Here is a 27393-nt window from a genome sequence, read left to right as displayed (position 1 = left end):
GGCGCAGTCGCTGCAGCTGCCGCCGCAGCAGCTGCAGCAGCCGCTGCCGGGGGTGGTGCTGGTGCAGGTGGTGGTGGCGGCGGTGGTGGTGGTGGCGGCGGAGCAAGTGCCGGTGGTGCTGGTGGCGGTGCTGCAGCCGGAACCGGTGCGGCCGGTGTGAAGCAACAACAGAGTGCCGCACAGCAGCAGCAGCAACAGAATGCGGCAGCAGCAGCAGCGGCCGCTGCAGCCGCGGCTAGTGATGCCAGCAGTCTCGGAGCGGCTGTACTCCAGCAAGCCGCCCTGTCGAAGGCGGCCATCCAGCATCTGCACAGTCGCGGTCGTTCGTACGATGTGTCGAACCTGCATGTTACCTTCGGCGAGCTGCCACCGGGCTGGGAGCAGGCGAAAACACAGGATGGACGCATCTATTACATCAAGTAAGTTCCACCTTTGCTTTTCTTCGGCGCTCTCTTGTAGGGCTTCTTCGCACCTGGTAGACCTTGTGTCGTCCTCTCGAACGTATCTTGAAACAATTCCTTTGGGGGATCATCACACGGGGGTACCTCGAACCGTGTAAAGTCGGATCGGAGACAGATCGGATTACCAAGGACCCACACGATGGTCATCGATACATCGCATGACGAGTACTCGATGGTTCTCCTTATGCTTATGGGAGAACAGTATAAACACTTGAGGAAGCCACTGGAAAAGGATTTAGACCAGGGGAGGGACTGATTAGGAATCAATTGATCAGCCAACAGTCAGTCAGTCAGTCAGTGTGGACGGAAGTGGTGAAGTGTGCTTCTTCGACAACTCATTAGGCTTCACTAATCAACGCTCTCTCAAGTGTCTCTTCAGTTTGTGTTACTTTGTCCAACGTGCTCGACACGGGCTGACACGGGAGATACTGAGGAGATGGAAGGTTTCTGAAAGAAGCGAAATTAAAAGTTGAGTTGCGCCCTACGAAGTATTCGCATGATTTTTGCATGATCCTGAAACCTGTTAGAACAGACATTGATGATCAGGTACACTGTAGGATCGATAAATGTGTTTCAGAATTCTCGTACAAAAAAATGGTATAATGCAGACGTCCACTATAGTAGAAATACGTTCTGTATAGAAGATCGAACACAATTAGAACTAGATCATATTCCGAGAGCTGGAATCAATGCACAAATGCGAGAAACGGTTGCTCTCCTCCCTTTAGTTGATCTCTTAGATGCTGTTCTGTAACATGACTCGACTGAGACCTTAGCATGGTTGTGGCAATTTGTGTTTTTTTTTTTGCACCGGAACTGACGCCACGAGTAGTTTCCTCTTCAGTTCCTTCTCCGCCTGTTGGTGGCGCCAAGCGGCAACAGACAACAGCGCCCCAGAACACTGTGGGAAACAGATGATCGCCACATTCGCCAGCCGCGCGCCCTCGCCTTGGTCGTCGTTGCACGCTTCAGTTCCGTTCACATTCTTGCCAGTGAGAACTTTCCGTGGTGCCGCAACGGCGGTGGTGGTGGTGGTGGTACCGCCCCCCCCCCCCCCCATCACCCCGATGCCGTTGTAAGGGATGGTGGCAAGTGTTTTAACACTCGCCCCTCACACAAGAGTGGCGCCCGGGCTGGGTCGCAAATCAAACGAAATTGGCAAGGGAGACGGGGCGTGTGAAGCCACTTTGCTTTGAGGTTCCATCGTTTCCGTCTATTCTGTCGTCCTCTGGTCCAAAGGGGGGGCCATAATTAAAGTGTTCACGCAAGCGAAACCAAGCGTGTGGCTCAAGAAGACCGATCGCGAACGCGAACGGAATCGGACAGGACATCGATCGCGTTCTGTGCGCCAAGCTGTGGCTCGCGAATGGCGATCGACAGTTCTTTCGGATCCCCCTTTGTTACCCCAAAGGTGCCTTCTAGACAAACCTGTGGCGGCCACTGTTTTCTATTGCGCATCTCACTCTCAAACACCTGCGAACGTCGAATGATGTCAGAGCGAAGGGTTTGTTCAAGGACATGCTAAAGCTGGTTTTGGAGCTGCGGATAGTGGATGTGGATAGTCAAATGTCAAACTTCACCCTGCACACTTCACGCGCCGTTTTATGGTGGCCAGACGCAAACTGAAGTAGTCTCAGTCGTTCTGCGTTTTACGATATGCATAAACCTCTCGGGCACATGATTTTACGGCCCGGGGAACTTATCAACAACGCAGGAAAGTCACGTGGAACGCAACGCGATTCTCGCTGCCAACGGCACTAACACCTGAGGGGGTTTCAGGTAACTGCCGCACACTCCTCGGTCCTTTGGGCTGGATAGAGCGTTTGAATTGTCGCTAATGCCCCTCCCCCCGGAGGGGTCGATGGCCATGGCGAACTTAGGACGAGAGCACTTGACTCTCGAAAGCAGGAAAGTGTTTCAACCTGAAACTCTCGGATCATTCTAGAGATCGCGCTGCCGATACAGGAAGTGGTAAAGCGGCTGCGCGACATACAACGGCGTTAGGAGACCGCCGCTGCCGTGGACGCCGCCGCGGCACTTTGCCATTATCTTGGCAAACCTAACGGTACAGTCGCGCGCGAGATCTGCGCCGGTCCTGCGCTAATCATCATAATTGAAAATTATTAACCCCCTCGCCGCACCCTAACACATGCAAGACGAAGAGGAAGAAAGACGCCCCGAGGTGTCGCGCTTGAATGAAAGAAGGGGTAGAAAAAAAAAAGCCGCAATGGAGCGCAATTAGATGACAAGAAGGTGCTGCTCGTGCTGGATGGGGTAGGTCGTGGGGTGTGCTGCGTTGTGAAAGAATCGGAGCACGGAGCAGTTTCCGGCACTTCTCCGGTTCCGTGGTTGTTGTTTATGTTTTGGCGAGCACCACGAGAGCGCTGCTGCTGCTGCTGGACGGACGACGCTGATCGCTGGACGCTGGCGTGAGGTCACGCGGACGGAAATAGAAGATGCTGTAATAGTAATAGACTCCTGGTCTCGCTCTGTATGTGTGTTGTACACTCTACATGTGACTGATAAGTGGTGGCGGTCCGCTTTGTTGGAGCTCTCGTGGACCTACTTTTTCTACTGCTCCCACCGTGGACGCCGCTGGAAAATACAGCGCGTCTGGTGCGTGGTGCAACCACACCATGGGTGTGTGCTTTTTGTCTCCTGCCTTCTTTTTTGGGATGCGGCAATCGGAGCTCCTCCGCCATATGACGTTCATTGTCTTGCCGATAAGATAATAGTATCGCGCCGTGTCGTGGTGGTTGGTACGACGGGGAGAGGGAAGAGGAAAGGGAGGGTGCGTAATCACACCCTATCAATCAGCAAACCCGGTTAGCTCCAATCGGGGAGTGTACAACGCCGCGATCGTAGCAATACGATACGATACGGTTTTTCGATGCGATCACCATGGATTCTGGCCACTCTCTCTCTCTCTCTCTCTTTTGGAACAGGGGTGTCTGACAAACACCAGCCAGCCGTGTTCTTGTTGCCTTTGATGGAACCGCGCGCTGCCATGATTTCTGATGTCATCCGAACGTCGTGGGGTACCTCATATCGGGCTTCTTGATTGGCCTGTTCTGGCCGCTGCGACTGTGTGTTTGTTTCGAAGCAAGCACGGTGGTCCATTAGCAGCTGCTGACTCGCGGTTCAGGGTGTGTTCTGGTGACCTCTATCGATTAGATTTGGCTGCTGCTACTGCTGCTGGTGTTGCTGATCGTATGCGGGCATCATTAGTGATGGTTCGTCCAACGGGGAGGTTAGCATCAAGCCACTGATTGCTTCAATACTTTTTTTCACTGCTACCAGGGAGTGCAGCTTAGTGGCTTTATTCAATTAATCGCTGGGGCCACTCCGGACTCTCATGTGCGAGGTGTGTGTTCTTCACCAGGGGAAGAGGAGATAAACGTAACCGTAGAAGAAAACAACGATTCGGATCTTTGAATCGGAGGCAAGGGAAAAGGGTGCGAACGCAATGATTCAGCGCAAAATGGCTGAAGATGGAAGACCGCACTGATGGAGCTGCTGCAGTACCCAGAGGCCAGTACAGCCCAAAGTAGAGAGGAAAATAAGAGGTAGAATGAGTAGAATGTGCAATGAATGAGTAAAGGTATAGAACCGTGGTGGTGGTGCTGGTGGGGTCCCTGCTGGGCCAGCGCGTAACCGGATACACGCTCGGAATGTACCGTATCATCAGTCAGTCAGTCTCTTCTTAGAACGTTGAATTATGAAAGGCACGCACAACAACAGCATATAAGAAGGGCGCTGGAGGAAGAAGCACAAGACTTGAATCGATTTCTAGAACTCTCTTCTCGCTCTTAGAACCTTCCCGTTTGCGTTCGAGACCCCAAGAGGTGGTTGCTTCTTCGTCCAAACACCTTTTTCAGATCATGGCGCGCACACATACCTGTAACGACTCTTCACGTAAACGGGTGGTACTATGTTGCTTGGCAACGACGAGTGACGAGTGCTTAGAGACCGGCAGCGCAAGAACCGGCAGTGCATCGCCCCTCTACTAACGGGCGGCCATCTTTGATAAACGCGCGATCCATCTGGCCAATGGTTGCGTCAATTTTTGGGACTTTTTTGTGTTCCATCATCATCTGCCGATCGGTCGGTCAGTCCGGAGTACCTTCTGCTGTTTACGGTGTTCTGCTAGGCAGGGGCTGTGCACAGTAATTGGGAGCATATTTTGGGGTGGTGAATCATCATAACTCGTTCGTTCGCACCAAGCGGATGCTCGACTCTGTTCTCACGATCAATGTATGACGAGCAGCCGGCCAAAAATACGATTGATGCCGCAAGATGATTGATTTAATTCCAGTTACAGCCCTCGTGGAGGCGTTCTGCATCGCGGCTTTGCTATTTATTGTCCTATTCTTGTATCACCTCTTGAGAGAGGAACTTGCGGTTTCTCACGAACGCCGGCGCCACATTACATTAGTCATCCGGGTGCGTCACAATTTACGACATCACAACCAGCTAGAACACATGATGCGCATGACGTGCTCTGCTGTAAAGAAGATTATGGCACCGGGGCACGGGGACATCAAAAGCTAGTGTCCAAGAATGTTGTCCCCAACCCGGGCAGCACGCGGTGGCGGAAAAACATCTCAAAAATGCCAACAACGCGCCACTGGTCAACCAGTGGACCAGTGGATCAGTGGGCGGATGGTTTGAAGCTGCGTGAAAAATACCTTCCTGGAAAAGGTGGCCCACGCACACCAGTTTTTGGCGCATAAACACCTTTTTACCATCCGGATGAGAGTGGGTCACAGTTCGAGCCAACGGTTTACAATTTTTCCATCCGGCTAGGTGGCGTATAGTGTCGTGTGTATTGTGTATAGTGACCGGAAGAGGCCACATTCCACGATCATCCCAAAGGCGCGCGCGCAAAAGTGTTGTTTTCGTCGCCTTTTATTGGCACTTATCGTCGCATCGTCCACTGTCGCCACTGCCGCACCGCACCGAAATGGCTTCTTTTGCGAGCGAATTTTCCGTGGAAAAATGATCTTAATCAGCCGGTTCGTCGTCGTCAGATTGTCGCGCCGGGCGTCGCGCTCTCGGCCGGGGGAGGGTGGGATCAGCACAAAATACGCCGAGGAATGCGAGCATCTTCCGCCGCTCCCAGAGGTGTCACTTTTTGGGGTGTGTTGTGTTGCTTTCGTGGTCGGTGTGTCGCCGTGCGCTTTGACGCATTCCAAGAACGCCGTCATAAACGCCAAGAAACGATCGAGGCGGAGGCGATCGGGCACAGGACTGATACTAGAGACATAAGGCACAATTCATGCAGAGTGAAAGAGGATACACTGGCCGCTTTAATTGTCAACGAACGATCGTGGTCCAAATATTTGCTAAAACCCCAGCTAGCGGACAGCGAGTGCGCAGTAATCTGATATCTGGTGCTGCACATAGTAAATGGCCGTTGGCGTGGTGGTTAGATGTGTAATGTGCCCAGGAATGCCAGGTTTTGGGAAAGTCTATAAAACAACACCGCCAGTTTATGTAATGAGGACGCGTTGAGGACACAAACACCTCATATCTTTAATAACTGTATCGAATTCCCAAGTTTTTTTTAATGGATTCGACTAGATCGGATTGCGGATTGAGAAGTGTCATTTCTGTGGCGAGGAATTTTGTCCTCGCTGCAAAGGTTTATGAGTTCGGCTTTAATCCATCTTCAACACTACGCTTCGATCGGCAAGTAGTATCCGATATCTTGCAGCTTGGTCCGGTACTATATTCACAACCAGGTCTTACTACATTTATAAATACAGTTGTACTTGCTGGTGCTTTGTTGCCTGCCCCGCTTGTCTCAAGGGCAATCCTTTTTCCTTCAAATCATATCAGACACATCACCGTCGAGTCTCGCCGTCGAGTGATCTTTTCCATCACAACACTCGGGAACCCCCTAACAGAGAAAGAGAGAGAGAGAGAGAGTGCTCGTGCGCGCATCCGCTTTTACCGCGACTCCGGATGCCATAAGTCACTCCGAAGGAGCGTCGCCAAGAGCCGCCGAGAAGCCGATTTGCTGACATTCCTGGTTGGCTGGCTGGCATGTCAACAGCGAACTCGAGCGGCGAGATCCGGGATAGCTTATAATCCATCACACCGGGCGACCGGAGAGATAAAACCCTTGGCCACCATCGTCACCACCGCCAGCCAGCCAGCCAGCCAGCGAGCGAGCGATCGCGTTGTGCGCATTTTACGAAAATGGCGAAAAACAAAACAAACCCTCCCGCGGCCATCCCGCATCCCAATCGGTGGCGCACTCCAAACGCATGGCTGGGTGTGTCGCCGCTATTTTCAGGCCCGCCACAATCCGCGCGCGGTCTGCCGTGAAGAAGATGTTTGCCGACTTAAATATAAAATTAATTTAAATTTAAATCCTGTCACCGTCGCGTTCGTCCGTTCGGTCCTTCGTTCGTTTGTGTCCCTCCTGGTGCTGGTGGGCTGCGTGGCACGCGCGATCGAACGCAGTACCATCATCCTGCTTCTCCTGTCTGGCGTCCTGCACCGCAAGCACGATCGACACCGCAATGATCGCACAGTGACAACGGATTACGCCTCGCGATGGCTGCAAGGCTGCTGGAGGAAGTGTCGTCGTCGTCGTTGCTGCGTTGCTGCGTTGCTGTCGTTGCAAACTCAAGTCACGCATCGACATGTGCCCACCATCATCTGCTTCTCCCCTTCGTGCAAACCGCCGCCCTCGTGGCCAGATTGGATCACGAATAACGGGGCCCGTTGGGGTCCAACCAGCAACCAAGTACCAAGCGCAAAGTGCCGATCCGATCAACCGAAACGTTGTTGCGTCTCTTGATCACTGGTCCTGGGTGGTAACGTCTTCATTAGTCTCTCTACCGTGTGCATTGTCGGCGTCTTGGGCTGGCGTACCGTATCGGCGGTACGACGCACGCAGCATGCACGCAACAAGCAAGCAAGCAGCATCAAAGCATCAAAGCGCGATCGTTCGGTTCGACTCTCTATGTCTGTCTGGTTTTTTTTGCTGTTGTTACTGTTTGTAGTCTGTGCACTGAAATGCATCCAACCTCAGAAATGGCTGTCGAGAGTGGCATGTCGAAAGCAGGAGGCCAACCAGTCCGACCGACCGGATGTGTGCCGCGGTTAGACAGTTTCTACACACAGCCAAAATTTGGCGGCTAAAGTCAAAAAAAGAGAACTTCATTTTTCCAACATTTTGGAAAAAATAATGGCAGATGGAGACAAATTTACATCTACAGTACGGCCTACACTGGAGTGCAACATTATGTGTCTGCCGATCAGCTTAAAGCATATTATATTTTTAAAAAAGCTGTTTGCAGGTGTGTTAAAGTTATTTCGCGATGATTCTGTAGTTTTTCTGAAGTTCTTCTTTTCAAGCGTCCCTACACACACCATTATTTTTTTTATATGGAGCTTTTGACTTTTGCCGACAATTTTGACTTTAGCCGCCAAATTTTGGCTGTGTGTAGAAACTGTCTTACGCCTGAAGTGCGCTTTTGAAAGTGAAGAGTAAACCGCTCCAACACAACCGCTTCCGGATGGGAACGTTTGACATCATACCGCACGTGACACGATTCCAGATGCATTAGAGACTGCAAAGCCTCCTCCAGTTTTCATGGTATCCAGCGTTCATGTCTTTAATGTTAATGAAAGGATGATAATATCCTGACACTTCATTCCATTGAACTCCTGTTGGAGAATATGATTCCAGATGATCTCTAACGATCATGTATCGATCATTGATCCATTCGAGCATCGCTGGTGACTTGATCGCTGGTTCACATGAAATTGCGTCGTGATGGTGGCTAAAATTGAAACACGGCTTACCGTACCAATACGCAACCGCGGACAGCGCTGGTCACTGCTGCTGCTCTATGATCGCCGCCTCTAAGGTGAGCAGCAGTAGCGACACGGACCCCAAAAAACTTGAAACGAGAACGCCAATTTGCCGCTCACGTTACGCTTCACAGCATCATCATCATCATCATCGGTAGCAACAGCAGCAAGAGCACCAGTGTTGCGACGCCAAATCGTAACTCTACTTAACCTCACCCACCGCTTCCACGGCACCATTGGTTGCCATGTTTGGGCGTTTGGGGGACGTGTTGCAGTGCCTGTGAGTTGCAGAGGCCCAGGTACTGTCGGTGAATTGTCTAACACAGCGCCGGCAGCAGCAGCGTGACAGTGCGCCATCATTTTTGGCAGTGGCTGGCTGGCCTGGTCTGTACCTTCGAATCGCGCCAGATGAGTAACCATCATTCAAGCACCACCAACAGCGAAGCCAAACACACGACACGGGGAGCCGCGCTTGACGTTTAGAGCCGGTCTCTGGCCCCGGGGATACGGGGGAGGACCCCATAACCGGTAGCGGCCATCGTCGTCGGCGCTGCCGTTTCGGTGGTGGAAACAGAAATCATTTGGCGTCGATTTGGTGACCGGGGCCAAAGCTGATTTGGCAGCGGCCGTGCTTACCTGTGGCCACACAGCAGCAGCAGCATCCTGTAGCTCTCTGATTCATCGCGACAACGCACGGCACAGCACAGAACGGCGTTTGATTGGACGCGGCGACTCTCCGATGGCGTTGGCGCCGTTCGCTGAGACCAAAATAAATCAAATCAGGCAGCCGCGCACCGCGCAGTGCCGCGGCCTTACTCTCGCGATTTGGTTGCAAGAAGGCGCAAGCAGCAGTCGTGCGCGGTCCAAACGGCGATCGCTGGAGTGTGAGGCGGTGTGCTGGTGGTTGGTTTTTCACGTTACTTGACTCGATTCGGTTCGATTCCATTGACCACGATGTGACTGCCAGTAGTACCTTAAAGGAGCATGAAATGATTGGCTTTTAACCTTTTTGTGGTCTACAGTACTGCAGTACAAACAGAGGACTACGCTAAAAAAAAATATTGTTCGATCGTTAGCTACTACTTTCGTTTATTTTTTATGCTGTTGTCGGTTTCCATATCGGTAGAACTCTTCATCTTTAAGAAACTATCGAATCAGAGGTCCTTTTATCAATATTTTTATGAAAAGTTAGGCTCTATGCAGCCATTTTTGTTCTCATGCAACCAAATAACTAGTTTGCAGAAAGGACAACGCCTGTTGCATACAGCGAGTGGGGTAACATTTCGTCTCCGACGTTTTTCAAAATACCTTTAACTCGTTTATCGACATGTGATCGATCCCTTATTAAAAAAATCTATATTATTTCTTTTATCGCATTACATGACATAAACTAGATTTTAGTGCATTTATTGGTATCCATAGTGTTGTCCACTGATAGATTCTCAATGTTTTGAGAGCTTATAGTGCACCATACATTTCATATCTCATATGCACAGAACCTTTGTGAGTGAAAATTTCGCATTAGTTGTGATGAACTTGGTTTACCAATTTTAACGTTTAGTATACTTGAAATAATTCCCGTTTTTTAACGCCAGTAATGATTAGAAGCAACGGATCCTTTATTTCCTGGCGTGCAATCAGTATTACGCAAATGATTATCCTCCATTCAATTTTTACATTCACATGGAAGTCAATAAAACCCCCTTTTACCTAATATACCATATGCAGGCTGCTCCACAGCTGATCCAGAGTTTCCGTGTAGGAGCGAATTTCCTCTAGCGACTCCCAATCGTACCAGTCCGGCGTCTATATGTTCGCTTCAACTTTCGATAGATTACCAACGGTGCAGTTCAGCGTCGCTGGTCAAGAACGCCTTTGCACGCGAAGCGCCACACCAAACCAGACGTCATCGATCATCTAGCTCCACCAACCCCGACCCCACCTCCCCAAAAGAACGACGCCGCGCGATCGCACTGTGGCGAGCTCTGGTGTAGGTTATTACTTCATATCTTAGACCGTATTTTGGGTGACAGCTTTGCTCGGGACCCTCGCCGTAACCGAGCGCGCCCTCGCGTTGCGATCGAGACCAGGAAGTCTCGAACCAACCACAGCGTCGAGGATCGAGAGAGGGTAGCTACTACTGCTACTGCTGCTGCTGCCCGGTGCCTATGGTACGCGGTTGGTGCTGCGGCTGCTGTCAGATTTATGGCGGCTTTCACGGCGCGTTTCAAGAGCAATTCCAATTAAATTTAACTTTCATCCGGCCGGATCGGCAGTGTGGCAGGATGGTGGTGGTGGTGGTGGTGGTGGTGGTGGCGGCGGCCAAGGCGACGGAGGTGATGGTGGCCAGGGTACGACGCCTAGGGTCGATGGCGCTGCGCATCATGCTGTCGTATTTTATGGTTTGTTGAGGTGGCATTTTCCTGTGTTTCTCAAATGTTCATTACGACCATTACGCGAGGATCCTCTCGTGCGATCCTCGATTCTCCTCTCTTCCTCCGTGGAGAGTTGCCGATTTGTGGCGGTTGGTGGGGTAGAACCGTTTATTGAGAAGCGCCCACGCCCTCTTGGCGGTCACGTTGTTGAATGTTGGCGACTGGCTGGCAGGCAGGCAGGCAGGAATTCGGTGCCACTTGAAATATGATCGGTACCATCTCAATCACAATCACAATCACATTTCACCACCACTCACCCCCAATTCGGTGTGGTCCACGAGAGGAGTAATCGAGAGCCAGAGCATGCAGTATCCGTCGCCGGCCGGCCGGTTGTTGAGCCCTGCCATGTGATGATGGTCCGGTGGAGATTTATCGACAAAAGTATCCTGTAGTAACGCACCACGGTCAACAGGGACAAAACAGAGTGCCGCTAAGAAATGACCGCAATTTCAAGGATTGATAAGTGGTCCCCCTTTCCGTCGTCCCCTCCCCTACTGTCAACCTCTGTACCCTTGCGAAAGCACAAGCACGGAAGGTCCTTTTTTCCTCCCCGAAGAGAGGGGAGAAGGAACCGGTACTGCCTGGGATTGTGCATCGTTGACCGCTCGATCTCCTCACCGACCGGCGCTGGTGCTGTTGGTGCTTTTCGAAAAATTAGATTTCTATTTCTGACCCACACAGCCAAGGAGCGGTGGCGGACAAAGTGCGTCGGCGACTGGCAAACGGAAACGCGGCGGTGGCGGTGCCCCAAACCCTGCTGCCACCGCGTTGTTTGTCGCTGTGTGCCATCGGTTTGGTCGGTTGGTCGGTCTGTCTGTCTGTCTGCCGGTACCTGGGTGGGTGCGTTAGTGTGTCCCGTCCCACCCTTCCTCTCTATCTCCACCTTTTTGGCCCATTTGGTGCGTCTGGTCGTCTCGCGAGTTCATTAGTCAACTGAGCGAACTAACGGCGTGGCGTGCACATGGTGTTGCGTCTCTTGATCTTGGCTGCACGCAGACTTCGGCCCAGAAGTGTCGCTGCATAAACCTTGGGATGGGTAGTCCACTCACCTCCTTCGAAACTATCAAAACACCATGCACCTTCCGCGAAACTCGATCGATTATGGTGGCCAGAAAACTTCCAAAATGGCGCACGATTCCATAGGATAGAACTGCTTCACGCACTCAACTCCATTAGTCCTCGGTGTCAGTGGCAGCAACGACGACGACGACACCTTGTTTGTCGTGCGCTTGACGATCATCATGCTCTGCTGCTGCTGCTGATGACGACGGGTAAACCGTTTGCTGTCCTCCCGCTCGATCGTTCGTTTGGATGTCTTTTATTTTTATTTACGATTTGTCACTCAGCTGGCGCTCCCTGGCGCCGCCATGGGGCCATTTCATCATCATCGAACGCTAAGGTGTGTGGCATTGTACACACCCCGGCGATCACACGGTGCCAAGTGTTTTGTTGAGGACGGAAAGGACGTCGCGACAGGTTGCCGCTGCCTACTGCCACCAATAAGCGATGGCTACTCGGATACGCGCAGAAAACGAGCTCGTACTCGTCCTGCTGCTCGTCGTCAACACTGACAGCAAAATGGCGGCGTCCTCGAAGATTGGAGCCCTGGCGTCATTAATCCTCCAGTTTGGCCAAACATACACGCACCGAACCGAGTGTTTGATGACGTGATGATGAGGGCGAAGAGATGTGACGCCAAAGATAGATACTTGCACGACGATGGAGACGATGATGAGGAGGACGACGGCTAGACACTTGCTGCTGCCCCTCCCCGGGGGCGCAGGGGTCCAGTATGACGTCTGATCTTCATGTCAGCGTGTTCTCACTCACCATCATGCTATGGCCTTCGTAGAATAACACAGCGAACGAGAGGGAGAGAGAACGCGTGCTACAGTCGTTACTGATGGCGACGATGATCGTGGTGCGCTGGTGATCAACCGCCACACACAACCCGCGATCACGCGTCAGCCACAACCAGCAACCAACACACAGTGTACAGTAGCGCCAACCGTCTGCGCATCAAACAGCAATAGAGGAAGCTCGCGCGCACCGTCTGCAGCCAGCGCCAGAGAGGAGATCCCGCGCTCACTTTTATCCAAATTATTTTTAAACATCCTGAGACGGCTTCCTTGCGCGCTGCTGCTGCTGCTGATGCCGGCCTGCAAATCCATCCATCTCGTCCGACGTCAACAAACCTTCAATGATATAGGGGAGCAGGGAAGCGAAAGAGAGAGAGAGAGAGATTCTGCTTTCTACATCTCTCTAGTCGTCGGGTGGTGGCTTTGGGGAAAGTCCTTCACCTCATCCCAACTCGACAAGGGGGAGTGGAGCTCCTGTTGGGCCCCAGCACCACATGAGAAGCTTCTATGATAGATGGCGCTTGTGATGCATTGCTAGTGGACATTCAGGCCTCACAGGGCCGGGAGAGACTGGCCTGTGTGGCCGTAATAAAACCACTTCACGTAGCTGGTTCTGCTGGGCGCAAAATGGCGCTTCCGTTAACGCACAACGGAACCTCAAACGCAAACAGCAATCGCGAATGGAGATCATGGACACACACTCCAATAATAGAATCCCAAAAGACCCCGGCAGTGTCTGATGGATGAACGGATGAGTCCCTCTCAGACACACAGTCATGATCACACCACGATCATCATCATCATCATCACCATCAGGGCTGTCTGGCTGGCGGGGAAATCCGTCAGACATCCGTAATGGAGTTGGCGTTGTTGCTGCAAACCTCTCGAGCCTTAGCTTCGGGGATTTTTTGGCGAGACTCAATACACGGCCATAATGGTAGACCACGTCGTTCTCGAAGGGCTCCTTATTGAAAGGACATAAATCAGAACGGTAATGAGAGGAGTTGCGCCACCAGCAACCCGGGACTGACCCTGAAAAGCGGACTCGCCCCTTTTCTACCTGATGCCGCGGTTCCCGTGCCTCCGGCAGAGCGGTTCATCCATCCGTACCTGGTGCTGTTTTTGCACGACGACCACGATGACGATGGGAGTAAATGCCGGAAGGGATTCCCACGGACCGAGGAGGCTGCAATCCAGTCCAACCGGGGGGCCTTACTCTCCCGGGTGGTGCGTGGGGCTTACAATCCAATACGCCGGAATCCCGAAACCCACAACATTCTGCTTCGGCTTCCAGGAATCGCACCAAAAAAAAAACCCATCGAAATCATTGAGCACGAATGAATCGTGCGAATGGACAAAGCGCCGACAGAGCTGGGCATGTGAATTGGCCTTGTTTTGTCGGTCTCTTTGGCTCCTTCTTTGAATCCCGTTCCAGGAGAAAAGGATCAGACAAGACAAACGGACCGGAGGATTGCTTTGGTCCTTTCGAACGATCGTCATTAGTTGTGTCTGTACCGGCGACGTCGAAAACAATTTAGAACATGCATTGTGGTCTTTCACGGCTCGAGGTCTTGCACGTGATTCTGGCAATTGATGTTCCAAGCGCCATGGTGTTTATAAGAGAAGGAAACGGCACCAAACAGGCACTTCAGGAGCTGTGAATAGCGACACCAGCATCGTCAAGAATGGAGTTTTGTTCTGGAGACATTCTACCTTTTTGCTGTTGTCTTCTCCACTCCATTCGAGTCTATTGTTTCGAGAGCAAACAAGATTCCACGACAACAGCTAGACCGTCATTCACATTTCATTGATGGAATTCCAACGGAACGAGCGCAACGGAGCACAGCGTGGCCAGGAGCCACCAGGCAGCCCGCTGGCATGGAATGATCAATGAAAGTTGCTCGTGAGAAGACCTTCAACGTTCCTTCACGCTCCAGTGTGTCCTCTGCTGCTACTGCTGCTCCTTCTTCACGTTGTGGCATCAATGAGCCCGCAGCAGCAGCAGCATTAACATTATTAATTTATTATTTTAATAATATGTCTCATGTTTGTCCCCCCAGTGCGACGGTATGTCGCTGCCTCAAATGGGTGCAATCGAATGCACATAACGCTGCATTCGAGATTAGCTGGTCTTACCACGAGAGGGCCGGTCAGCCGCATGTGTGTTGTTTGCACAGACTAACAACGAGATCGGAGACCGTCGCTGTTGCTGCAGCTGTGGAAGCGCACAAAAAAACTGGAAACACAGCGATGGACGACGACGTTTTGCGTAATAGTAGTGCCGTAGATCCCAGCAACAACCATTGCAACCAACGACGATGCCGAGTGATCGAGCGACGGTCCAGAGCTTTATGCTGCATCACGGCACACCACCACCACCTCTGAGCTGTTTCTGTGCGAGAGAGAGAGAGAGAGAGAGACTTTGGGGATCAGCTCTTGAGGGGCAAACGGGCCCTCCACCGGTGGAGGAGAGGCCAGAATATGTAAGACGACAAACGTTCGCTCGCTCGCAGGACAGATAAAACTGCCGTGAGACGTTTTATTGGTTTTGCAACAACACCACGGACTGGTGGTGCTGCTGCTACTTCGCCTTGTCTTGTCTGATTATGGTGGCCCCTTGCCCTAACCACGGATACTCGGCATCAAGCCCCCCCCCCCCCCCCTCCCGGTGAACGGTGATCCATGAAAACATAGTTCTTCGTATCCTGCCTTCGTCTCCTTCGCTCTCGTCCTCTCTCCTTATGTGCTCTGGCCTGGCACACGTGCACCCTTATGCTGTTCTCGTGAGGATAGGGAGGTTGGGAAGGTTGTCATTTCGGCGGTACCTTTTGCGCAACCGATCCGAACCGATCCACCTCCTCTCCATCCTGCCAGGCAGTGCTTGAGTGTGCCGTGTGCCGCGTGAGGTGAGTAAACATAATTCCACGATCGCCCCCCCCACCGGAACGTTGTGTGTCGATCGATGGCTGACTGCCAGCCAGCCAGCCAGCCAGCAGCAAGCAGAGAAGGCTGGCTTCTGAATCACTTCACCGTCCGTGGGAGTGCTGCGCTGGTGCTTGATCTGATGGCGCAACACGGCCGTAGTGCCAGCAGCAGCCAGCAAACAACAAGTACACACCAGCGCGCCCAGCTCTTCTCACCAGGTGAGCTTGCCCTGAGGCGGCCACTCGATGGTGCTGGTGGTTGCAGTTTTTACAAACGATGGCGGGGGTGTAGAGCGTTTCGTACGCGGTTGAATTCACTTTTCCTTTATTAAGAGAGGATAATAATCATAAACGTTTTCGCCTGCAGGCTGCTACTGCGCTGCTACAGCTGCTTCTATGTCGATCTAACTCGGCATGTTCCTTAGTAGAGTCCCGAGTTACTAGCAAAAGGCAGTGGTGAGATTTTCCGTGGTGAGTTTGAACACGTTGCACACTTTCCTCTAAAGAACACCGCTCCGCTGATGCTCATGATCATGATCTTTGACATCACGCCGTGGCGTGGCGCGTATGGTTTGGTCGTGGAGTCTGCGCTCCAAATGCCGCATCGACGGTGAGGTACCAAAAGCACTCTTTGCTCTGTTGTGTGGCCACAATCACCGCTACTACTACCATCATTCACAACAGCAACCTCAGCAGCTTGCGGATCGATCGTCGTTGTCGTCGTCGTTGCCGCGTGTTCCGTCCAAGATGGTCGCGCGCGCATCTTCACGGTTTTTGGGTGGGTTTTGCGGGCTACCACAACGCTCTCTGTGCGCGTATCTGTGTGTGTTGTGGGGCTATTTTTGGAGTTTGGTTGGCGGCTGCAAAATCTAAAACCGAATCGCAAACCAACCAACCAACCAACCACACACCGACGCACGCACGTACGCACGCTCGCTTGCTCACTGGCCTGCGCGCCGCCATTTCCTCAAATCACTAACCAAAATCACTAACCATCCCAATCCCCCCCCCCCCCCCCCCCCTCTTTCTCTCTGAAACCCAAGAGAGGCCGCACCGATTCACGATGCCGGTGGGGAGATTGGTGCGGTCGGTCGGAAAAGAGTCGGAAAAACAAACACCAGAAAACCGGGGTTTCCCTTTGCTGCTGTTGCTGCTGCTGCTGCTACTGCCGCTGTTGCTCTCTGTGCTGCGTAGTACCAGCAGCAACGGCATCATCATCATCTTGAAGAGGGCAAGATTCGCTTTTCAACTTTACCGCGCTTGTGACGTCGGTCCGTCGTCCGTGGTCAAACCGTCCGGTGCGTTGTATAAGTGGTTGCGCGGATGCTCTTATCCACATTGCATTACATTTCCACCGGAGTCTTAGCAATCGAAGCAAGCGTTTCAGCGAATCGTTCGATGCTTGATCGTCGTGCAAACAACGAAATGGAAACAACACAACTTTATGAACTCGTCAGCAGCAGCGACGCCGACGCGCAACAACACTATCAGCATCGTTGGCTGCTTGGCACCGTCTTTTTAATGTTCCCGTCCGTCAACACAGCAAACAGCGTGTAGTTCCCTCGCGTGCGCGCGCGGCCCACGCTCCGTTCTATTCTCGGCCGGCCACAACAACATACATTTGAATGAATTCGCTGGCGCATCGGCGCGCTCTGGCTACGTGCGTGCGTGCGTGCGTAGGCCCCACCCAAGGGCCCGAAAAGAGAAAGATTTTCCAGCCACCATCATCACCATCTTCACCAAAAAACACACATGTGGTGCGCTCAAGTGGAAAACCGCACTGATGGTGGTGCTCTGACTCTTCTACAACGCGTTTTGGTTTTTTTTAACGATTTAGAGGGGGATTTGTCTGGCTGGAAAGTGAAAAGTGCGATGCTGTTTTTTTTTTCTTCCCAGCACTATATTAGCCACAGTTAGCAGGAGCAGGGCGCGCCCGATCGCACCATGTTTTGATCGATCTTATGGAGCATTAAATGGACCACTCGTCTCGTCGTCGCCACGCGATCGTGTCGGTGGGTTCGGGGGCGGTGGAATGCAATCCACCATTAGATAACTGAATGCAGCTTGCCATGTGTGTGCATCACTCTCTCGATCTGCGTCTATGCGTCTACGCGTGGATCGGAGCGAAGCAATTAGAGGCTGATAGAGGGGGCCGGCACCTGACACAAGACGGAGAGCACCCATCAGTTCCAATCATAAATTGAGCAGCATCGTGGAGAACGCACAAAAAAGACCAGCCAGCCAGTACATTGCGTGTCCTGATGAAGATTTATGTCCGTACAGGCCGTGTCATTCGTGGAACATTGCATCTCATAGCGAGAGACAGCTATAGAGAGACAGAGAGAGAGAAAGAGTCGAAGAGCGTCGCTGGTAGCTACACAGCATAATTAAAAACATCTTAATCCCGGACACGCCTGTTAACCTCACGATCGCTCACCAAGTGATGTGGACGACTGCTTCCGCCTGATCGCGTTTGATGTTCGCGCAGCGCAGGAAGCCGGAGTGATCCGACCGTTGCTAATTGATTTATAATCTGCACACTCACCAAGATGCCGGGACGCACTGCACCGGAACGATCATTGGGTGGTGTTATCAGATGCGTACGAGATGGAGAGAGAGAAATCGTTTGATGATCGCCACGCCGATCGATCACGTGTGTTGTATGTGCGTTGGTTGGCGAAAGAACGCCATTAAAGGATGGTTCCTTTTGTGGCTTCGATGATCGCGGGCGCACGCCACTCAGTGAATCATAAAACACGGAGCCAAAATCCACAATTGCCTGCGCCAAGTGTGCGTGCGTGCGTGCGATCAGGAGCCGATTTCCAGTGAAGACAATAATTTATTATTTTTATTATAAAGCATGAACAACATCACGTGCAATGGGAGCTTCGGCTCGCTGTAATCGATCGATGTACCTTGTTTGGTGTTTGGTGTCAGTCAGTGAAAACGATCTCTCGGGCAGCTCGTTTGGAATGTTTTATCACCAATTAGTAGATTAGATGTGCTCCGTTAAGCGTGGTGCGTACTGGGGCTTGTGCTTATGGCGAAGGCAATCACATTTCACTCGTCGGTGGAGGAATGCTCTTAGCTTAGAGATCGGTATCGTACTCGCCTTAAATGATCACTGACTGTCCGTTCATATCATTATTATGGTCTTCAAAGTTTATACCTGGCAAATAGTTGACAGTTATTAATTAATGAATTTAATTACAATATTTCAAGTAATAGAAATGCATTTGCCGTTTCGTTTGTAACCTCTCTTTCATAAATTACTAAAGAAAGAGGGTTTTAGCGAATGCCCTGTAACTCGTAAGTCAGTAGCGCACAATGAATGAACCAGCGTCCAGATTAACCACTTTGTAGGTTTATTCAATTGCTTTGAAGGTTTCAACATCTAAAAATGACGACACCGAGATATCTACCCGAATTATGTTTTGCCACAGCTGTTGATCATGTTGGAAAGTGAAAACGCCTTAAATCGATCGTTATGCTATGAAAAAAGGGGAAAACACTGGTTTTTCGTCATTGTAGTGCGTTGTCAAAGTACGACTAACACAACAAACAACTTCAATTTTTCACCGCGGAAAAACAAGTAAATAGGATAGGACCCGGGGAGGATGTTTTATTCGCATCCTTGCCAATGGCGATCGCACGTCTCGAAGGAAAAAACGAGCAAAGAGCAAAACAACAAGAAGGATGAGCACCGCTAGGAGCGGATATCAGACCATGATGTAGCCCTAGTAGAGGCTCTTGCTTTAGGTCCAGCAGCGTCTTATCGAGGACACGTCCTCAGTAAACCATTTATCATCTGGAGCAGCGGTGTTCAGAAGGGGGAGCAGCAACACAGCGACTGGCCCCACCCCACCTGACCTGGCTGACTCTTTCCGTGGAGAAGCACGTTCGTTGGAGGCGCCATCGTGCAGCTAGGCGTGGCGCGATCGTGCCTACGATTGCTCCCCAAGATAGTGGCGACGATCGACGCTTACACGCTGTCACGTTGCGTTTCGATAGCGAGTGCACCACGCCACGTCACGGGAACGCAACGCAACGGGGGTTGCTCGTCTGTCAAGCAAAGCAAGCAGCCCCCGTGGCCACCCTTTGAAAGGGCTTTGGCGTGACGTAATGGACGGTGTCGGTGAGCTGCGCACGTGTTTAATAGTCGTCACAAGCGAAGAATACGCTCCACTGCAGTTCTGCCTCGATGCGCGAGGTTCTCGATCGATGGGGCACCACGATCACGTCGCGCTGAAGAGCAACGAAAAGCGGCCCAGAAGGAAAAAAAAAACAAAACACTGTAATCGCCGGTGGCCGAAAACGAAACGGAAGTTGAAACCCCGTTAACCGAAGGACGTTGTGCTGAAGTAATAACAAATGGGGACAGAAAATAAACAAATTACACTGCAACCTACCACTATGCACCACCCATGCCTCCCTCTCGTGGGAGGGGGAGTGAAGTTTGTGCGTCGGTGGTGGCGGATACCACACTGCGCCCACTACTAGCCGGGCGCGCCCGCCCAGCAGAACAGATTTGTGATCCGATCGACCTCGTGAAGGCGTCGTCGCGGGGTGAAATTGTAGCGCGATCGATTCTACCACCAGCACATGCAAACCCGTGCGGCCAGATCGACTCACTAGCGTGTCGGTGTCGGCAACAGCTAAACAGTAAAGCCGCGACGCGGCGGAAGTCAGAATTCGGGGCGTTCGAATCATGCTTCACGACCAACAAACAACACAAAGTAGTAGAACAACCCACCACCCGCCGGTGATGCTTATGTTTCCCCGGCTTCGTCGTCGGTTGGAGTGCGAGTTTTTGATTTTTAACAGAACCTCCGATACGTTACGCTACGAGATGGGGGAAACGGAGCGTTAGGCCGTTGGTGTGTTTTTTTGGTGCGTGTGGCGTGCGCTCTGCGCTCCGGTTTTTGCGACTCGATCGAAGCATCCACTAAAAATAAAACGACGGACTTCGTTTTTTTTTTTGTTTGTGGTCCGCTCCCGTACGATCGTGGACCGCACATTGGAGCACGCCCATGCACACCAAGGCGAGCGCGTTGCCGACAACAACAACCACAACAACATCTTATGTTGTTGGCGGTGGATGTAGAGGAAACTTTGGCAACACTGTCAGCTTTTCTAGCTTCTGCTACTACTTCGCGGCTCGCGCTGGCTGACTACAAAGAAGTGGTTCGCTGCTTTAAACCAAATCCGCAACCACGTGTGTCTGTGTTGGCACAGCAGCGGTGTAGATCGTGAAACCGAAGGGTCCATAGGGTGATAAGCGCCATGCGTTGATTGTGACTCATCCACAACCTGAGCGCGTCAGGCCATTAATCATTGCACAGCTCGTTAACTGTTAATGTAGCGAGATAGAGATGGCATATCGATCGCATTTGGTTAGTTTTACCATAAACTATCTTGTTGTAAAGCTGGGGTTCTAGTTTTATTCTTTTAGTATCGTTTTTTTAGTTTTATGATTTATTTCTCTTTTCTACTTTCTTCATTATTGGTTAACTATGTTGCTACACTGTTTACAGTTTAGCAGAGTTGGAAGAACTCAGAATTCCGTGAAAAAAGAGATAATGTTTTACAAAATGAATGTCAATTATATGACATTCTAGAATCTATTAATGAAATAATAATAATAATGCAAAGTCGGCGTCTAAGCTACCAAGTAATACTGGATAAAAAACAACTTCAACTGATTTAGTTGAAAATTCAACTACTTGACACTAATTAATCGATTCATCCATCTGTTTCTCGAAAATATTAAACTAAAATCATTTCCATCCTTTCCTCCATCCATCCTCCTTCCATCGATCGTTCAAAGGGGGACACTTAATCATTATTGAACGGACTGTTTTCTTCGCGGAAAGTGAATGAATCACGTGCCTTCGGGTTCCGTGTTCAAAACTGAACGTATCCGTTTCCGCGTATCGCTTCTGTCCTCCCGTCCTTGAGCGGCCCTTTCTCCTCTCGAAGGGAGTTGGCAATTTTCTCCCTGGTTGCCTGGCCGGCGCTGGTAACTGGGTGACACGAGAAACACCTGTACTAACTAGCTGTATGCACACGCTCGCGCACCACAATCAGCATTCCGATGGGTATGAGCCACCGTAATACTCCCTCTCCCGGAGAGGGGGAGGCCGTCTATCCAATCAGCTGCGAACACGGTGACCTCGTTTTCGGAAAAACCCAACCATCACTCTACGGTTCGACGGTTTACGGTTGGTCTGGAGAAGATTCGGCCACCGGGGTCCGTCTCCTTTGTCCGTCGTACTTATGTCAACAAACAATCCTGGCCCCGGTGTCCGGAACCCACACACCTGTGCGAACGCCACGCCGTGCCGTGTGTTTACAAACAGTCTGTAGTCAAGGGAACGGTGCAGATCCATGTTCCATGTTTTTAATCTTCCGCTTTCCGTCTTCTTCTCCTCTTTTCCAGTCACAACACCAGAACGACCACGTGGGAGGACCCGCGCATAACGGCGATGCAGGAGAGCCTCTTCCAGCAGCAGTCCAGCGTGGAAACCCTGTTCAATACCGGCTCACAGACGCTGCTTAGTCCCACCATCTCCTCACCGACACCGACCAACAATGGTAAGTTTGAGGCGCGAGGGACCGGTCTGATGGGTCCGCATCACCGCCTCGAGTGACTCCGAGTGACTCCGAGTGATGTGTGACCACCGCACACCGCTTGGAGTCTCACGGGGAAAACCCCAAATCCGATACAGCAGCAGCGGGCACACGCGAGATCGATGTACATTGGCGTGTCGTGTCGGTCGTGTTGAACCGACGAAATTTTGCATTAAGAGCTACTGTGACTAACATTATTCCTTTCGACGCTCGAGCCCATGGCCACCGAAAGAAGCCCATAGACCATTAAGGGATGGGAAAGTGACTGAAAAGTGAAGATAGGAATTACGTGAAAAAAAGGGTAAGCATAGGGTCACCGAAAAGCCGAGTGAAGGAAGAGAAAGAAACACAGATTTGTCAGGTAAAACCGCAAGCTCACGGAAAATAATAAGAAGCAAATAAGGCTGGAGCCCACCCGAAATAGGGAGCAATAATAAGGGAGGGAGTGCGTAATGCTTCCCCAAACCACCAATCTCTCGTGCCGCGCACTCGCCCGTACTATCATCGCAACTCGCGCTCGCGACCACTCAATGAAACGGTCACCACCGTTATCAGTTACATGCACGGATTGCTACACTTACGCACCGCACGGGAAAAATCGGAGTTGCTGGCAGGCGCGGCGCGGCACGGCACGTATTGGGTCGTTTTACTTTCATTCATAAATCGATGTAAAGCCCTTCTGGTTGCCGCAGTACGCGCCGGAAATGGGAGAATGATAACGGAGAGTATAAAAAAACGAAATGAAACAAAAATTAAACTTTTACGGCATCGACACGGGATGATGATGATGAGGGACCAGTGGGTGTGTTTTGGTAGTGAGGTCAAGGGCCATCAGGTCAAGGGATGTTGGCCAGAGAATGAATCAATTTTATGTAGAAAAGAGTAGCGAATTGATTTCTGCTACAGCGAATACTTACTTGGTAGCGGATTTGATTTGAAGTTATATTTGAAAAAAAAAACCATCAACTTTTTTTTCCAAAAGGACCCCACGAAACGAACATAGGAGATGTGGTATATTAGGTCTCTCGAATAGTATAGGCGTTCCTTATCGTCAACTAAATTTAATCATTCGTTGCAATTTTATGGAAAAAACTAGCACGTTTTACATTTTTTATAGATTCAGAACATAAAAAAAAACTAAAATGCCATCAATAATTCCCTTGTTTAGATTAATATTGCTAAATAGAAGGCCGTTCTCGCATTTTTTGAACTAACCAGCGCTATAAAAGAACGAGGTTTTATCGAACAATTTAATTGTACATAAATATTTCGAGTTACGAGAATATTTGCAGTCAAATGGATAGCATACATCCGCCACAGGGATTATTTCATTTGTTTTCTCTGTTCAATGTTTGTAACAGGGAATTGTTTTTGAATATCAAGCAATGCTTTGCGTTGCGATCTCCTCTTTTTTGCGACTGGGTGAGCATCGTTTACAATTATGCTTCAACATAAAGGAAGGTTCCTCGCTCACTCAATCGACTAAGCTCTATCAACGTATTTGGCTACACCAGACCGTCTCAGCCAGGATTAAAAAAAGAAGCTGCTCTGAAATGCAATCAGCCTGGTGCGCTGTAGAACTCTCCACGATAACAAATGGTCGTAGCTCGTTAGCAAACTGCACACCAGAGCGCATCGCATTAATGCACGCTGCATGCCCCAGACCAGAGATCCTATCAGTCCCCGACCAACCGACGGCAACCGGATGTAGGACGGCTTTTACCTATCAATACAGCAGCCCCACACTATCCACTCCATCCCTGGCGCTGGTCCATCATGGTGTTCTCGGCTCGGGTTTATTTCGAAAACATGCCGGTGCAACATGCTGTTTAGCACCCACCCTCATAAGGGAATCAGCGGCAAAAGGGCGGACGGATAGGAGAATCAGCAGCACCAGCACCATCACTACCACCTCCCCAGTGCCCCCCCTTTGCCACTTGAGTGCAAATGGGACGAATATGGAAAATGCTAAAAATAGCAACAGTGTCGCGATCGTGATCGTAGTGCCTGGTGCTGGTGGTGCTATACACCTTTGACCATAATTTTAGAAGATGCTCACTATGGGACGCACGCACGCCACGATCCATCCATCGTCCTGCCTGGCCAACAGTAGACGGCGAGACGGACACAGATAACGCGCACAGTGATTGGAGGGAACGGCGACTGGCGACAGCGACGACAAGACGGTTTTATGATTTCGAACGCCAGCCACGCGTTGATCGGAAGTAGCAAGCGAGTGAGGGAGTCGACGACGACGACGACGACGACGACGATCGTTATCGGGGAAAGGCAAATAGAGTCGTAAAGCTCCATTCAGCAGACCGACCGGGTCTAAGCGGGCAGACGGGTCTTCCGGACTTCCGGTGCCCGGCCCGGCTCGACCGTATGAGCCAGACGAGGTCAATCGTAATTAGGGAGCGGCATATTACCCGCTGTTGCGCTCCTCTGCTTCTCTCACTCCCTCCGTATCTACCTGACTGGCGTGGTTCACAAAGTCTATTTAGGAGTTTTATATTTTCCAAAAAAAAAACCATTCCCTCGGGAAATGGGTCAGTTAAATTTGGTCAGTCAGGGGTGCGTTTTGACCATTACGGTGGATTTCACACAAAGCAACACAGTGCTCATTGTGCGTACCACCGCTTCCGAAACGATCGTACGATCGAAAACGATCGAGAAAGCCGCTCGGCACCAACGCGACAATCGCGATCTCTCACGGGAAGGGTTTTATGTAATGGATTGGCCCATGATTTCTGATGTGATTCCTATACCTCCACTTTGCATCGATTGACAAATGTGTGCAGCTGGCTGGCACTCCCTCTTCCGGTTGCTACACACGCATCGAACGTGTGCAACAAGGGAAAGTTTGTTGGTGCAGCCCCATGACCACCGATGCCGGCATCTCCTGTGCCAGGGCCTTAAACAAACAGCACCCGAACGAATCATTAATGGTGGAAGTAAAGAGACATTACAACGCCGTAGAAGGGAATTGATAGAGAGATACAGATGGACCGTCTCGTTCCTCTTAAGGTTTCCAGTCGCTGGCTACTAAGATGCGGTTGTCGGTTGCACACATCAAAAAGGGGAACACGGCCGACTCGCGCCACCCCAGATGACCGGACTTTCATCAATGAAAAAAGGTTCCCGCACCGGCACCGGCCACAACACCACCATTCCATGTTCATTCATAAAACTTCCTCTCCATTCCCTTCCGTGCCGGTTCGCTGGTTCGCTGTCCCCCTTTCCCCACCAGTGCCAGCATGCACCACAATTACGCGCGAACGTGGATCGCGGAGATCACTGGCAACCGGCGGGGTGGCAGTGAGCAATGGAACCGGATGAGGCGACACTCTTGGCGTGGTCATCGTCAATGAGTGTGCCGGAGCATACCGGGCTGCTATGATCGCGGTGAGTTGAAGTAAAAGTGATGCCGTGTAGCGCAGATTGAGGTTAGGGAGAAGATCCGCTGGTGCGAACCGGCGGATAACAAAAACAGAAGACGGGTTGCGCTCTAGTGAAAAGTAAAAACTGAATTAAAATCTCACTACCCACACCACCGAGTTACCACGCCGCCGATCAGAGCATCAGATTTGTAAACAAAAAAAGCACGAATGGCTCCAGGGAGAAGGCAGCTTCTTGGGTTGGGTGGTCCCCGTTTCCAGAAGCGACCACGTCCCACGATCTGCGTGGGTGCTCGGGTGTATAGCCAGGGGGGGGGATGCCACCCACCCGTAACAGTGAATCTGTTTACTCCGTTTAGCAATTGTTTGTTTATTTGCCACTTGCGCGCCGATCCGCATAGTCCTCGCTGACGACGACGGAGACTAAGACGAGGAAGAAGTGAAGTCGATCTACTACCCAACCTCCCCACAACAACAACAACAACAACAACGTGATCAACTTCACATGCGAGCTGCGCGCTGGTGGTCGCTTGGGTTAATTTCATTCATGCGCGAGGCCCGCCCAACGAGAGATAAACCGGGATGGTCAGGCGTCCAGGCAGTTCTTCTAACCTTCCCCCCCCCCCCCCCCCCCCCTAATGACGTCTATGTCACACACAACTTTGCACACTGATTGATCGATCGATCGATCGAACGAATGCAACCACAACAACATCAACCCTCGGTGTCCGCTATGGCGTCGGTTGCCCCATGCTCGCCGGAGGGGTTCAGGAAGGGCCACCCCGGTGCGCTCTCTATAAATATCGTTGACCGGAAGTATGTGTCAGCGCACACAGTTTTGTCGCAACCGCGTTCTGGGCGCAACCGGTGCGAGGGAAACACGTCATCAGTTGGCATCAACTGATTCCCGTCTCCGGAAGCGCGACGTCCGCTCGGGACGTGGGATCGCACAGGGGCGTGCGAAGGGTCTCCCACCGAGTGCAGCTCGTGGCGAATGATAAGCCAGCGGGTGGGGGACTGGAAGTGTGATGATGGTGGATCCGAGTGAGCCGAACGTTTGTTATCGCCCTTCGAGGAGGGCTCGGACTGGAGGACTGGTGTGTCATGGTGTGTCATCATGCCGCGAGCTTCGAGAAAGTTCACGAAACCCACAATCCCAAAGCAAAGCCAGCGGGGAGAGAGAGATTCCAATGGTGATGAGTTTCGGGAGTTGCAACCCTTCCTATTCCTCGAAGATGCAAGGATGCAGCACACCAGTGGTGAGGCACCTGATTCTTGGCCATGGCGTCCACGAAGAAAGCACTCGCGGTGTGGATACGATCGCGATCGTGGGGCACACAGACCCACAAAAAAAAAGCACGCTAGTAGAATACACCATTCACACTCTGTTTCCTCTCTCTCTCTCTCTCTCTCTCTTCCTCTCTCTTCCTGTATCCAGTGGTATTTCCAGATGCAATTCAAATGACAAATGAGATTGTCCCACCGTCGAACGCCGCCCCACCGGCCGCGATGCTCACCGGCAGCAACGCCGATCTGGGCCCACTGCCGGAAGGATGGGAGGAGGGCATCACGGAGAAGGGCGAACGGTACTATATCAATCACGCCACCCGGTCGACCACCTGGAGGGATCCTCGATTGTGTACGTGTCTCAGGTTTCTTTTCGCTTCTTTTTGGTTTGTTTTTGTTTTTTTTGGTTTGTTCCGCGTGAATCCACCTTCCTGTACCTACCTCTTTGGAACCTCTCTGTGTGTTCTAATGTTGCTTGCCCCATCAACCACCCCCATTCATCGTGTATCATTGTGCTGTCCTCCATCTGGCTTCAAACCTTTTGCTCATTCGCTCATCAGGATTCGGGA

The 27393-nt window shown here is 51.3% G+C and overlaps 2 protein-coding genes across 7 annotated transcripts in view; one reads left to right on the top strand and one right to left on the bottom strand.

The window, feature by feature from the left end:
* Positions 1 to 27393, top strand: part of LOC126577275 (transcriptional coactivator yorkie) — a 37006-nt gene that overhangs the window by 3653 nt on the left and 5960 nt on the right. For 5 of the 6 annotated variants that reach the window (XM_050238773.1, XM_050238774.1, XM_050238775.1 and 2 more), the window contains exons 2-4: positions 1 to 419; positions 21949 to 22103; positions 26976 to 27176. The exon at positions 1 to 419 is cut by the window's left edge and continues 1297 nt beyond it. In XM_050238773.1, coding sequence (XP_050094730.1) covers positions 1 to 419; positions 21949 to 22103; positions 26976 to 27176 — 775 coding nt within the window. The remainder of the gene's footprint in view (positions 420 to 21948; positions 22104 to 26975; positions 27177 to 27393) is intronic. The other variant, XM_050238777.1, reaches the window with a different exon arrangement.
* LOC126577262 (putative mediator of RNA polymerase II transcription subunit 12) overlaps positions 11538 to 27393 on the bottom strand; it is a 222942-nt gene continuing 207086 nt past the window's right edge. The window contains exon 8 of the transcript XR_007608328.1: positions 11538 to 11548. The gene's annotated coding sequence lies outside the window, so the exon portion shown is untranslated. The remainder of the gene's footprint in view (positions 11549 to 27393) is intronic.

Source organism: Anopheles aquasalis, chromosome 3, assembly GCF_943734665.1.
Source record: "Anopheles aquasalis chromosome 3, idAnoAquaMG_Q_19, whole genome shotgun sequence".
NCBI lineage: Eukaryota > Metazoa > Arthropoda > Insecta > Diptera > Culicidae > Anopheles > Anopheles aquasalis.
The sequence above is the reverse complement of the archived record's forward strand: the minus strand, read 5'-3'. Positions and strand labels throughout refer to the sequence as shown.